The sequence below is a fragment of the Podarcis tiliguerta genome, assembly GCF_965153285.1.
Source record: "Podarcis tiliguerta genome assembly, chromosome: 2".
Classification (NCBI taxonomy): Eukaryota; Metazoa; Chordata; class Lepidosauria; order Squamata; family Lacertidae; genus Podarcis; species Podarcis tiliguerta.
Window position 1 is genome coordinate 108,231,378 of NC_139535.1, and position 14,228 is coordinate 108,245,605.

General features: G+C 45.7%; 1 protein-coding gene across 4 annotated transcripts in view; it reads left to right on the top strand.

The window, feature by feature from the left end:
• The window catches only part of TIMELESS (timeless circadian regulator), a 64,896-nt gene extending 51,567 nt beyond the window's left edge, over nt 1–13,329 (top strand). For 2 of the 4 annotated variants that reach the window (XM_083427296.1, XM_083427297.1), the window contains exons 26-30: nt 1,055–1,173; nt 4,909–5,017; nt 8,229–8,277; nt 10,347–10,432; nt 12,300–13,329. In XM_083427296.1, coding sequence (XP_083283422.1) covers nt 1,055–1,173; nt 4,909–5,017; nt 8,229–8,277; nt 10,347–10,432; nt 12,300–12,376 — 440 coding nt within the window. In that variant the 3' untranslated portion in view covers nt 12,377–13,329. Of the gene's footprint in view, nt 1–1,054; nt 1,174–4,908; nt 5,018–8,198; nt 8,278–10,346; nt 10,433–12,299 lie in introns of all 4 variants that reach the window. The other 2 variants (XM_083427294.1, XM_083427295.1) reach the window with 1 other exon arrangement.
• Nucleotides 13,330–14,228: the final 899 nt, after the last annotated feature.

A 14,228-nucleotide genomic window follows, 5' to 3' on the forward strand; every position in this document is an offset into this window, starting at 1 on the left:
GCAGAGGCTTGACAACCATATGTCAGGAGTGCTCTGATGGTGTTTCCTGCTTGGCAGGGGGTTGGACTCGATGACCCTTGTGGTCTCTTCCAACTCTATGATTCTATGATTCTATGATTCTATGTCACCTCCCCTCCAAACTTCATTTAAGCCAGGTTCCTTGAGGTGCAGCAAGACCAGTACAGTGGTGCCTCGCAAGACGAAAAGAATCCGTTCCGCAGGTCTTTTCGTCTTGCGAAGCAAGCCCATTGACGGAGTAGCGCTATTAGCGCTATTGACCTTTTAAGGGCTAAAAACGGCTTTTTAAGGGGTGGGGGATTAGCGGTTTTGCTGCTAAAATGCTTTTAGCAGCTTAGCGCTTCAGGAAAAGGGGTTTTGGAGCAAAAAAAAAATTCAAATTTTTTCGTCATTTTTCGTCTTGCGAAGCAAGCCCATAGGGAAATTCGTCTTGCAAAGCACCTCTGCAAACGGAAAACCCTTTCGTCTTGCGGGTTTTCCGTCTTGCGAGGCATTCGTCTTGCGGGGCACCACTGTACCATAAACTTTTATAGTTGGTTAACTTTCATCTTGCTTTGTTTTTCTGTACTTAACCTAGGTTATTTATTTCTTTTGTAATACTGAATTTATTCCGCGTTTGTGAAGCTGTTGATTTGTCATTTTATTTTGCTAACACGCCCTGTATTTTGCCTATTATGTTTTCTCCTACGCTCTGCGTTTTAATGTTTCCGTAGAGTTGGAAGGGGACCTCAGGGGCCATCTAGTCCAACCCCCTGCCGTGCAGGAATCTTGTGCCCAATGTGGGGTTTGAACCCACGACCCTGAAATTAACTTTGTCTCATGCCCTACTGACGGAGCTCTCCCTTCAGTCCAAGCTGCTTTGGGCACACCTCATTGTGGGAAAGCAGCATATAGACTCGAATCAATCTGGGTTGTCTAATAAGGAAGACAAAGGCTCCAGAGCCAAATATCCACCAGGATGTTGTAGACAAGAATACTATACTGCTCTTTCCCATATGGCTCTAGAATTAAGCTTGATAGATTCCTGTTTCTCCAGGATGTGCCCAGCCAGTACCTTTGGTGCCACTGTCTGAAGACAATGAGGATGCCATGGAACACAAGCCCTTCCAGAAGCTTCTGCGTAAAGTAGGGATTCGAGCCCCAGCCAGTGAACAGGTAATTGTTTTGCTAGAGGATATAAAGGTAAAGGGGGACGCGGGTGGCGCTGTGGGTTAAACCACAGAGCCTAGGGCTTGCCGATCAGAAGGTCGGCAGTTCGAATCCCGTGACGGGGTGAGCTCCCATTGCTCGGTCCCAGCTCTTGCCAACCTAGCAGTTCGAAAGCACGTCAAAGTGCAAGTAGATAAATAGGTACCGCTGCGGCGGGAAGGTAAACGGCGTTTCCGTGCTCTGCTCTGGTTCGCCAGAAGTGGTTTAGTCATGCTGGCCACATGACCTGGAAATCTGTCTGTGAACAAATGCTGGTTCCCTTGGCCTGAAAGCGAGATGAAAGCGCCGCAACCCCAGAGTCGGTCATGACTGGACCTAATGGTCAGGGGTCCCTTTACCTTTATAAAGGTAAAGAACCCCTGGACGGTTAAGTCTTGTCAGAGGCGACTATCTATCTATCTATCTATCTATATATTATAAGATGTTTATTAAAGTTTTCAATATATTACAAAAATTAGAGCAGAAAATAAAAATAAAAAGAGTAATAAAAAGAAGAGAAAATACAAAATAAAAACCTTTAAAAACAAATCAGTCTTTCCATTTCATATTTTTCATTTACTTATTTCCCCGACCTCCCCACACCTCCCCTTCTTGCATTCCAATTCAATTGGTTAATTCAGCAAATCCTTTCCCTCTTTAATTTTATCTTAATCTTTTATCTTAATATATTATAGCTTTAAGTTATCACCGTTAACAATCCATTTTTACATATTCCTTAACACTGTTGCTAAAAAATCCCGCTTAACTTCAATCCAGCATCATTCTAACATTCATTAATTTTACAATATTTCTGTAAGTAGTCTTTAAATTTCTTCCAATCTTCTTCCACTGACTCTTCTCCCTGGTCTTGGATTCTGCCGGTCATTTCCGCCAATTCCATATAGTCCATCACCTTCATCTGCCATTCTTCCAGAGTGGGTAGTTCTTGTGTCTTCCAATACTTCGCGATAAGTATTTTTGCTGCCGTTGTAGCATACATGAAGAAAGTTCTATCCTTCTTTAACACGAATTGGCCAACCATGCCCAGGAGAAATGCCTCTGGTTTCTTCAGAAAGGTATATTTAAATACCTTTTTCATTTCATTATAAATCATCTCCCAGAAAGCCTTAATCCTTGGGCACGTCCACCAAAGGTGAAAAAAAGTACCTTCAATTTCTTTACATTTCCAGCATCCATAAAGAACCCCTGGACGGTTAAGTCTTGTCAGAGGCGACTATGGGGTTGCGCCACTCATATCACTTTCAGGCCGAGGAAACCGGCATTTGTTCACAGACAGCTTTCTGGGTCATGTGGCCAGCATGACTAAACCACCTCTGGCGCAATGGGACACAGTGATGGAAACCAGAGTGAACGGAAACACCGTTTACCTTCCCGCCACAGCAGTACCTATTTATCTGGTGTTCTTTTGAACTGCTAGGTTGGCAGGAGCTGGGACAGTGGGAGCTCACTCTCATCGTAGGGATTCAAACCACCGACCTTCTGATCGGCAAGCCCAAGAGGCTCAGTGGTTTAGACCACAGCGCCACCTGCATCCCATAGAGGATATGGAAGGAGAATGGGTTTGTGAGTGTAAAATGTTTTTTAAAGAACAGGCCTTTTATGCAATACAAACTTAAGTTTACAAACTTAATCCGTTCCGGAAGTCTGTTCTTAAACCAAAGAATTCTTAAACCAAGGCGTGCTTTCCCGTAGCAGCGGGGGACTCAGTTTACAAATGGAACACACTCAACAGGAAGCGGAACATGTTCTGCTTCCAAGGCAAAGTTCACAAACCAAAACACCTACTTCCGGGTTTGCAGCGCTCTTAATCCAAGTTGTTCATAAACTAAGCTGTTCTTAAACCAAGGTACCACTGTGTTGTATTTATTGTGTTTTGGAAGGGCAACTTTAATAATTCATTGAGAAAGACTATTTCATCATCATCATAAATTTATTATTTATACCCCACCCATCTGGCTGGGTTTCCCCAGCCACTCTGGGCGGCTTCCAACAAAAGATTAAAAATCCATTAAAACATCAGTCATTAAAAACTTCCCTAAAGAGGGCTGCCAGATATGTTCCTTCTTTCCCTGCTTTAACTGAAGCTGGGTTTCTGTGAGATTAGCTATTTCCTGCTTAGAATAAGACAGCCGAGTGTCGCTCCTAGGTTAAAGTGACCCAGAAGAACTTGAAATGCATCCAAGATCCTAAGTTAACACATGTTAAAAAGTATGAGCTCCAGGAATGTTTGGTACAGTCCCACACCAAAAAAAACCCTCTATTTAGCCCTGTTCATCATTTGTGGTTTTTTCTGCTTTGTATATACATTTTTGGAGATGACTGAGGACAAAATGTTGAAAGAAGTGGGAGAAATATAAATATATATTCAGGAAAGATGAGCAAAAGCATTCCCAAATGCTCCTAAACAAAGATGGAAGTGCTTCAGTCTCATCAGCCACAGTTTTGTGTTAAGTTTGTGGCTTTGGTAGAACAGCAGCTTGTGTTCCTTTATTGGCTCTCGCTCTGTCTGCAGAAATATTCCAGCGTTTGTGCTCTGTTGCAACGTTAAACGTTCAGTTGGCTCTTTGTAATCTTGCCTTTCATACAATCATAGAAGATAAGATAATTATGAATGTGGTCCTCCCCCCATTTATTTCGTAAAGGTTTGCCTTTCTATCTTGGTATCTGTCCTTTCTCCTTTTTTGACTATGTTGAAGTGTTTTGTCCCAGTGATTTATGACCAGAGCAGGTTTGGATTATGTTCTCCTGTTTGCCCAAGGCCTTCTTGCGAAACAGAATTTTCCCTCCCTCTCTCCTCCCTTCTTAGTGTCGCCTCCACACATTGCATCTGCTCTGGAGCCAGTGGATGAACCCCTAGAACAGATTTTTTTGGGGGGGTCACACATGAAGAGGATAAGTTCCATTGCACAAGTGGAACTCCTTGCACGAATGAAACGACTTCGTTGCATACAACCCTTTGGTTTAAAACCAGGCTGGCGCAGCAATCCTTGAGCTCTGCTGCTCTTGCGACTAATTTGCGGGCAATCCCCTCCTTTAGCTCTGCTGGGGACAAGAAGCTTGCAAGAGGGAGCCAACAGCAGAAGCAAACAGGAGCTGTTGTTGTTTAGTCGTGTCCGACTCTTCGTGACCCCACGGACCACAGCACACCAGGCACTCCTGTCTTCCACTGCCTCCCGCAGTTTGGTCAAACTCATGCTGGTAGCTTCAAGAACACTATCCAACCATCTCGTCCTCTTTCGTCCCCTTCTGCCCTCCATCTTTCCCAACATCAGGGTCTTTTCCAGGGAGTCTTCTCTTCTCATGAGGTGGCCAAGTATTGGAGCCTCAGCTTCAGGATCTGTCCTTCCAGTGAGCACTCAGGGCTGATTTCCTTCAGAATGGATAGGTTTGATCTTGCAGTCCATGGGACTCTCAAGAGTCTCCTCCAGCACCATCATTCAAAAGCATCAATTCTTCGGCAATCAGCCTTCTTGATGGTCCAGCTCTCACTTCCATACATCACTACGGGGAAAACCATAGCTTCTACTATACAGACCTTTGTTAGCAAGGTGATGTCTCTGCTTTTTAAGATGCTGTCTAGGTTTGCCATTGTTTTTCTCCCAAAAAGCAGGCGTCTTTTAATTTCGTGGCTGCTGTCACCAGGAGCTAGCAGCATGTATTTACCTTCTTTACTTCCTACAGGAATCTTTCTGGCGCATCCCAGCCAAACTCAGCCCAGAGCAACTACGACAAGCAGCTGCTTCCATTGCCTCAAAAGAAGTGGAGGGGGAGACCAAAAATCAAGTAGCCGGTAGGTGTATGGAAGGGGAAACACACTGAAACAACCCTCTGCCTGTTGAAAAGGCATGTCACTCCCTTGTTCCAGCAGCGCCACTGGCTACCAGTCTATTCTGGGCACGCACAATTCAAAGTGTTGGGTACAACCTATGAAGACCCATATGGCTTAGTTACAGGTAGGTAGCCATGTTGGTCTGCCGTAGCCGAAACAAATTAATTAATTAATTAATAATTCCTTCCAGTAGCACCTTAGAAACCAACTATGTTAGTTACAGTGGTACCTCGGGTTAAGAACTAAATTCGTTATAGAGGTCTGTTCTTAACCTGAAACTGTTCTTAACCTGAAGCACCTCTTTAGCTAATGGGGCCTCCTGCTGCTGCTGCCGCTGCTGCGCGATTTCTGTTCTCATCCTGAAGCAAAGTTCTTAACCTGAGGTACTGTTTCTGGGTTAGCGGAGTCTGTAACCTGAAGCATCTGTAACCTGAGGTACCACTGTATTGGTATGAGCACACAAAAGCTGGTCTCTAAGGTGCTACTGGAAGGAATTATTATTATTATTATTATTATTATTATTATTATTATTATTATCATCATTATTATCATTATTACTATTACTACTACTACTACTACTATAACTATTTTGTTTTGTTTTGTTTCGACATATGGCTTAGGTCCAGGCTATTTGGGAAGCCATGTTCCCTCATACAAACCTACTTGGGTTTTGAGATCAGGAACTAAAAAATGCAGAATGAATGAATTAGAAGCTCAATTGTTCCTAGGCCCTCTGAAGGTCTCATTCCCCTTGCCAGATAAACCTTTCACTTCCCTCAACCTCCATTGTTTGTCATCTGTAGAGCTGAACCTGCTGCCTCAGAATTTCAGAATGTGAGCGGTACATGACATCACAGAAGCTCAGCCAATTCACACACACAGACAGAAAGCAGTTCTAGCGTGTGTGTGTGTATATATACACAATCTATTTATTTAGAGTCTGTTATTGCTGTACATGCACCCTCTGTGTGCTGTTGTAAAATGAGGGCGTATTTGTGCACTAGTTTTCTTCCTCCTCTTGGCAGTTGTCCATATAACATGGAAACGGTTTCACATGCTACTTTTCTGCGTTTAGGTGTCTTAAAACACCCAAGTACAAATAAAGGACAGGCACTAAAAGCATCAGCACTAATGCCTAAACTCAGCCCTCGCCTATTGCACAACTCGGTCTAGAATAACTTCCTCAAACTGGTGGTTAATCTGTAACCCATTTTAGCATCCTAGCTCATACTGACATTATTGAACCCAAAAGCGTTAATCTGGATGGGCATGCTCTCAAATGCTTACACAGGGTTCTCCCCCTCTTCAAGTTTAAGTTTCGTTTCTTAAAAAACATGTGAATTTGCGGAATTGGTTGCTGCCGTCTCATATCGTTGCATTTATCTGGGTGGGGAAAGATTCTGGCAGTCCTGGCAGAATCAGGGAGACATGGGAGACAGCATCTGTAATCAGGGCAATATGTTTTTCAGGCCTAACCAGCCTTTGACCCCTTGAGCAAGACATAGCCCAACTAGCATAGTAACCTTCCAGGGGCTTGATGAACCTCCTGCTTTTATACTCTCCTGGTATGCCCCGCAGAGGACCTTAAGGTCAATGAATAATCATAGTTTAGGGGTCCCGGGCCCTAAGGAAGTCAGATTACCCTGGGCCAGGGCCTTCTCAGTGATGGCTCCGACCTGGTGGAATGCTCTGCCCATGAGATCAGGGCCCTGCAGGATTTAACTTCCTTCCGCAGGGCCTGTAAGACAGAGCTATTCCGCCTGGCTTTCAATTTGAACTTAGCCTGGTCTTTCATTCCCCTTCCTTCCCTCCCCTTTTTATGAAGATTACCCTCTCTGGGATCCCACAGCTAATTCTCTTGTGGTCTCCTCGCTGGCCCAAGTAGGACTAATTTAGCCAGCTAGCCCTGGTGATCATCTAATGTTTTTGGATGGATTTCCCCCCTAAATTGATTTTTGAATTATGAATTTATTGTTATTTATGTTTTATACTATATGCTGTTTTTTGTTGCATCAATTAAGTGTTTTAAATTTGTTGTTAGCCGCCCTGAACCCGGTTTTTTGAACCAGGGAGGGCGGGATATAAATAAAAATTCATTATTTATTATTATTATACCTGACTGGGACAAGGGAGCACCTGGCAAGCCATAAAGCAGGCATATCCAAAGTCTGTGTTGATTTAATCTGACCCCCGTGGCAGTATATAAAGGTAAAGGGACCCCTGACTATTAGGTCCAGTCGTGACGGACTCTGGGGTTGCAGCGCTCATCTCGCTTTACTGGCCAAGGAAGCCGGCGTACAGCTTCCGGGTCATGTGGCCAGCATGACTAAGCCGCTTCTGGCGAACCAGAGCAGCGCACAGAAACGCCGTTTACCTTCCCGCCGGATCGGTACCTATTTATCTACTTGCACTTTGACGTGCTTTCGAACTGCTAGGTTGGCAGGAGCAGGGACCAAGCAATGGGAGCTCACCCCGTCGCGGGGATTTGAACCGCCGACCTTCTGATCGGCAAGTCCTAGGCTCTGTGGCTTAACCCACAGCGCCACCCGTGTCCCTCTCCAGGAGATGCACATAGTGTAATAAAAGCAGCAAAGTTAATAATAATAATGATGATGATGATGCTGCATTTTACTCATTCAGTTGGGAAGACTTCTCAGAACAAAAATGTCTTCAACTGCTTCTGGAAAATCCAGGTAGTGAACACCTGTTGCATCTCCACAGGAATGCTGGTTGCACTGAAAGCCCCACTCTGAGTTACTGTGGAGAGGGCTTCTGAAATCCTTGGAACTTGCAGAAGAAATTCTTCCTTCATGAGGCAGTGACCTACAGGGGTTACAAAAGGGACATCTCAAGTAACCTGTCCCTGAGCTGTATTAGGTGAATACAGCCATGGGCACAAAATTCTATAGACGTTGCTATGCCTGAGATGTTCAGTAATTCATTATAATTACAATAGCCTGTGCTGCAGTTGGGTGTTTGGGAGACCAGCTGTTCTGGAAAGTTCTAGCACCTTCCTTAGAGATCTATTATTCAAATTAAGTTTGTTGGGAACCTTCAACTGAATTAAGTGCAATTCAGTAACTAGTTTGCCTTGCTACCAGGCCGCCACCTCCCTTTGCAGAGCTTGGCTTTGTCTTTCCAGCTGACGCGCTTTCTTTCTTGTCGGTTTCAGCGGAGGAGCATCTCGAGACAGAGGAGCCAAGATGCCTGACTGCGGAAAAGTAAGGACTGTGGGGGCACCGGGGTGTGGGAAGATGACAACGCCTCATACAAAGTGGGCAAGAAGAATTGTAATAGCTTAAAAGCATGGAGGAGACTGTAATAGCCAGAAACAAACTCAGGTGTATCATGCAAAATGCATTCATACGTTTTGTCCATATCTTGGGCAAAAAAAGTGAGAGGCACAAATACAAGATGGGTGACACCTGGCTTGAGAGCAGTACATGTGAAAAGGATCTAGGAGTCTTGGTTGACCACAAACTTGACATGAGCCAACAGTGTGACGCGGCAGCTAAAAAAGCCAATGCAATTCTGGGCTGCATCAATAGGAGTATAGCATCTAGATCAAGGGAAGTTATAGTGCCACTGTATTCTGCTCTGGTCAGACCTCACCTGGAGTACTGTGTCCAGTTCTGGGCACCACAGTTCAAGAAGGACACTGACAAACTGGAACGTGTCCAGAGGACGGCAACCAAAATGGTCAAAGGCCTGGAAACAATGCCTTATGAGGAAGGGCTAAGGGAGCTGGGCATGTTTAGCCTGGAGAAGGGGAGGTTAAGGGGTGATATGATAGCCATGTTCAAATATATAAAAGGATGTCACATAGAGGAGGGAGAAAGGTTGTTTTCTGCTGCTCCAGAGAAGCGGACACGGAGCAATGGATCCAAACTACAAGAAAGAAGATTCCACCTAAACATGAGGAAGAACTTCCTGACAGTAAGAGCTGTTCGACAGTGGAATTTGCTGCCAAGGAGTGTGGTGGAGTCTCCTTCTTTGGAGGTCTTTAAGCAGAGGCTTGACAACCATATGTCAGGAGTGCTCTGATGGTGTTTCCTGCTTGGCAGGGGGTTGGACTCGATGGCCCTTGTGGTCTCTTCCAACTCTATGATTCTATGCAGAATACAGGAAGCTGCCTTTATTCAAAGTCAAGACCATTGATCCATATAGCTCACTGTTGTCTACACGGACTGGCAGCAGTGGGGATTCAGGCAGGAGTTGTTTCCTAGCCCTAGCCAGACTTTCCAGGGGTTGCAAAACTGCTATGACTCTTCCCCTTTCTATATTCATTCTAGTTCTTGGGTGGGGTTCATTTATAATGGAATTGAGCGGCTCTGTGCTTCAAGCCGAGGATTTTTTTTTGCATATCTGATTCATAGAGGCAGAAAACAATGAGTCACATGCAGCCTTGCACTTCCAGCTGTCAGACTGAGAGCTGCCATCTTCTGAGCAGGAGCACAACAAGGAGAGAAGTTGGCTGCTTCCTGCCCGCTCCCATTTGCTGCCTCTTTTTGTTTGGTATTTTCTGAATTCAATCGATGACCAGCCATCAGCAACTGGAATGCTGCTGCTCTGATTTTTCTTACTTGGTTTTCTTCCCCATCCCCCATTCAGTCCACGTTCTTTTCAGAAGCTTATAATTTGATACAAAAGCAAAAACCTGGCACACCGTTATACAATGGTACCTCGGGATGCGAATGGGATCCGTTCCGGAGCCCTGTTTGCACCCTGAACAAAACGTAAGATGCAACTGCGCGTGCGCATGACATCATTTTGACCGTCTGTGCATGCGTGAGCCATGAAACCCAGAAGTAACGCGCTCCGTTACTTCCGGGTCGCCGCAGAGCGCAACCCAAAAGCGCTCAACCTGAAATGTATTTATCCTGAGGTATGACTGTACAGTGGTACCTCGGGTTAAGTACTTAATTCATTACGGAGGTCTGTACTTAACCTAAAACTGTTCTTAACCTGAAGCACCACTTTAGCTAATGGGGCCTCCTGCTGCTGCTGCTGCGCCCCCGGAACACGATTTCTGTTCTCATCCTGAAGCAAAGTTCTTAACTTGAAGCACTATTTCTGGGTTAGCGGAGTCTGTAACCTAAAGCATATGTAACCCGAGGTACCACTGTATAGGTTTGTGCCACCTGAGCTACAAGTTTTGTTGGTGGAAACCTGCCTAGAGCACTGGGGGTGGGAGCTGTAGCTTCTGATTCTGCATTCTTCTCTCCCTATGTCTGGCATTTGTATGTGGCAGGCACACACCAACACCCCTCTTTCTTGCCCTTGTTTCCAGGGAGCAGCCCATCCAGCCCCCTCTGGGACCCAAGCGAAGGCGCTTGGTCATTGACGGTGAGGAGCAGGAAGAAGGCAACAGCCAAGGTATGTTTCGTGGCAGCAGTGTAGTTAACTTCCATCAAACACCTTTCCCCAACCGCCATCTCTTTCCCAGCCCCTACAAATAATCCCTTTGATGCTTCTCCTGGGTGCAACTTGATCACAGATCATCTGTTAGGAGTGTTGCTGGTTGTCCCCAAGTTGTGGAGACTCATTTGGCATCCGTATGAAAACTTGAGCCTTCAGAGTTAATGACTCACTTCTGTGGAATGTTCTCCCAATAGGGCTCATCCACACTTACCGTATTTTTCGCTCTATAAGACGACCAGGCCATAAGACGCACCTAGTTTTTGGAGGAGGAAAACAAGAAAAAAAACATTCTGAATCTCAGAAGCCAGAACAACAAGACGGATTGCTGCGCAGCGAAAGCAGCAATCCCTCTTGCTGTTCTGGCTTCTGGGATAGCTGTGCGGCCTGCATTCGCTCCATAAGACGCACACACATTTCCCTTTACTTTTTAGGAGGGAAAAAGTGAGTCTTATAGAGCAAAAAATACGGTAACCGCCACCGCCACCCCCTGCTCTTTCCAGGAACAGGTCCATGCTTAAAAGCTTTGTGTCTGAGCGGTTTTTCTCCCCGCAAAACCCACAGTTAGCGCTCAGTCGCAGCATATGTCAATTCGTGTTTTCTGCAGAGTGCCCTTTGCACCGATCGAGCTTTAAAGGGCGGGTTTTTCAGGGAAAACTCCCGGGCCAAAAAAACACACACCCAAAAGTGCTCAGATGTGGAGCTTTCCAGGCACCATGACCTGTGCTTTTAAGAGCGTGGAGGAAAAGCAATGTGGATACGACCTCAGCTGACACTTTCTATATTGACTTCCAAGCATTTACTGAAGGCTTCTCTTTGCTTCCGGTCTTATGCAGACAATTAAGGAGGAGGGACATCTGTAATAGTCAAACTGGTGGTCTATGTTAATTTTTGTGGTGTTTCTATTTTAACTGTAACCCGCTTTGCTGTTGTTGTGCTTTTAATGAAATTGCAGTATACAAATATTTTAATAAATAAAACGAACAATATCCGAAAGGCTGTGGGTTCCCCATCCCTCATGTAAAGGCTTCTGTGAGCTCAAAGTACCTGCCCATGAAGGAAGCTACCTACCTTGTCTGCATTCACCTGGTCAGCATCGAGGTGCAAGGGAATAGCAGGCCATTCTGCCCTATTTCTGCTGCAGATGTTGACTGTATTTCCTCCCCCCTTAGTAAGACTGTCATTGTTTTATGTTTCCACGAATTAAAATCAATTGAAGAACAATAGAGTAGCAACCCCCCCTTCACCCAATTGAGAAAAATAGGGAAGTAGGGGGATGGCAGAGGCATCAGTAGGCTACTAGAACAACCAGCAAGATATACTAGGAGATAAGAGAGACAAAGGGCTCTTGATAGAAGTTGGGGCAATGGTCTGCAGAAGAAAGACAGTGCTGTGATTAGATCATTCCATCCTTCCTTCACAGTACAGAGAGGGCAGCAGAAATTACCTGCCACCCCCTGCCCAAAGAGGCTGCCCGCTGCCTTTATGCATGAGTCACTGCTTTGAGTCTCCTCCTAATCACGAGGCATGACTAGAATCCTCAGCTTATCAGAACTTCAGAAACCCTGCCAAGAATACATTACTGAGGTTCGATTGGGGGGGGCAAGGACAGCAGAAAGGATGTTCATTATTCGGTAATGGATAGCAGTGAGAGCAGCTTCTCATGCGCTCTCTGTGTGTTTATCCTTCAGCTTCTTTCCCCAGAATGCTGAATAATTCCCACTTTCTGCAAAAAATCCCTTTAAGTCACAGCACGGCTTTTTCCATCGCCACTTTATCCCTTGCTCTCTTAAGATCACGCTGTGTTTTATCTTTGGCACCGCAGGGTCCAGTGACGAGGACGAGCCTCAGCCTGCTGGCAAAAGGAAGTGCCGGCGAATTGAAGAGGAGGAAGAAGATTGAAGGAGTTGGCCCTCCCTGGCCCAGTTCGGACCAGTTACACCCACTGTCAGCTCTGGAGCTGCAAGAACCACCTCGGGCAGAGGGGTCCTTGATGAAGCAGCCTGGAAAATACCTCTCTCTTTCTCTTCCCCAGCCCCGGTCTCCCAGTCTTGGTGCACAACACTTCATAGTTTTTGGGAATGGGATGCAGGCAGACTGAACATGTGAATGAGGCCTGCTAGAGAACGAATGCGGGGAAAAGAAATGGGAGACCTGCCTAAGGAGGGAAGAGGAAAATGGGCTTTCTGCCCTGCTCTGTTGAAGCTGGTACAGGAAGAAGCTTCGCTTTAAACTGTTCTGTAACCATTTGTAGCTTACGACACCTGTGACACGGGGCGTTTGTTCTGAATGATGTCTGCTGAGAGCCAGCAAAAGCCACCCTGACAAGCCTGACCTGCCAGGCAGAAGTAAGGCATGTTGGCTCTTTGAATCTTAAGGCTACTTGGCTTTTGGATTCGCCACCGCTCCCTTTCCGAGCTTGGCCAAAACACGACCTCATCCCTGTGCTCAAGTCTCACATTGCCTTACAATACATGCGCGTGGCCTTCTGTCTCCATTGCGCCTAGGCACCTACCCCTTGACATTCCTTCTTCAAAAATGGGTGCTTGTACTGGAATCACATAAGACTCGTTTGACGTTGGGTGTCAAGAGTTGAATTGTTTTGGGAGGGTGGGGTTCAAAAGCAAAGGTGTGCTCCTGTGCTGAATTTTGCTCCCAGATTATTGTTCTCACCACCAGTTGCTTCAGCAGTTTTCCTTGCCGACAGCTATTGACTTCGTTCCTTGGGTTGTTCCAGGCAGAGGCAACGTCCGAGATGTATAAGGGTTGCCTCTCATTCATGGCAGAAGGGCAGGAATGTTAGCACGTGACTTGTGTGCTTGTGTTGTGTTTTCATAATAAAAGTCCCCAAAACACCCTTGGCTGACTAGTTCTAAAGAAATAATAATAATAATAATAATAATAATAATAATAATAATTATTATTATTTATTTATACCCCGCCCATCTGGCTGGGTTTCCCTAGCCACTCTGGGCGGCTTCCAACTGAATATTAAAAACAGTACAGCATCAGACATTAAAAACTTCCCTAAAGAGGGCTGCCTTCAGTTGTCTTTTAAAAGTAAAATAGTTGTTTATTGCTTTGACATTTGCTGGGAGGGCGTTCCACAGGGCAGGCGCCACTACCAAGAAGGCCCTCTGCCTGGTTCCCTGTAACCAAAGTTCTGTTCCCAGAAATCCCAACGTTTCTTCCTTGTTTTACATAGCTGCTGAAAAATGCAAGAGCTTCTTGAGAGAAGAGGATGAGGGCTTTGCAATGGTTTCAGCGCGTTGACTTTCCTTAAAAAGGAGGAAAGCAGTAGTAATCCTGCTTTTAGCAATTTCAGGTTTTTCTGTAATTTGAGTATTCCCACATTTGCACATGGGCTCTAGCTCTATATGTTTGCATCAAGCCTGATTTGTAACCCAGGCCCTGGGATGGGGAACCTGGTGCACTCCAGATGTGGTTCGTCTCCAGCTGCCATCAACCCCACACAAAAATGGTAAAAGTAAAGGGACCCCTGACCATTAGGTCCAGTTGTGGCTGACTCCGTGGTTGTGGTGCTCATCTGACTTTATTGGCTGAGGGAGCCGGCATACAGCTTCCGGGTCATGTGGCCAGCATGACTAAGCTGCTTCTGGCAAACCAGAGCACGGAAACACCGTTTACCTTCCCGCCGGAGTGGTACCTATTTATCTACTTGCACTGGCATGCTTTCGAACTGCTAGGTTGGCAGGAGCAGGGACCGAGCAACAGGAGCTTACCCCATCACGGG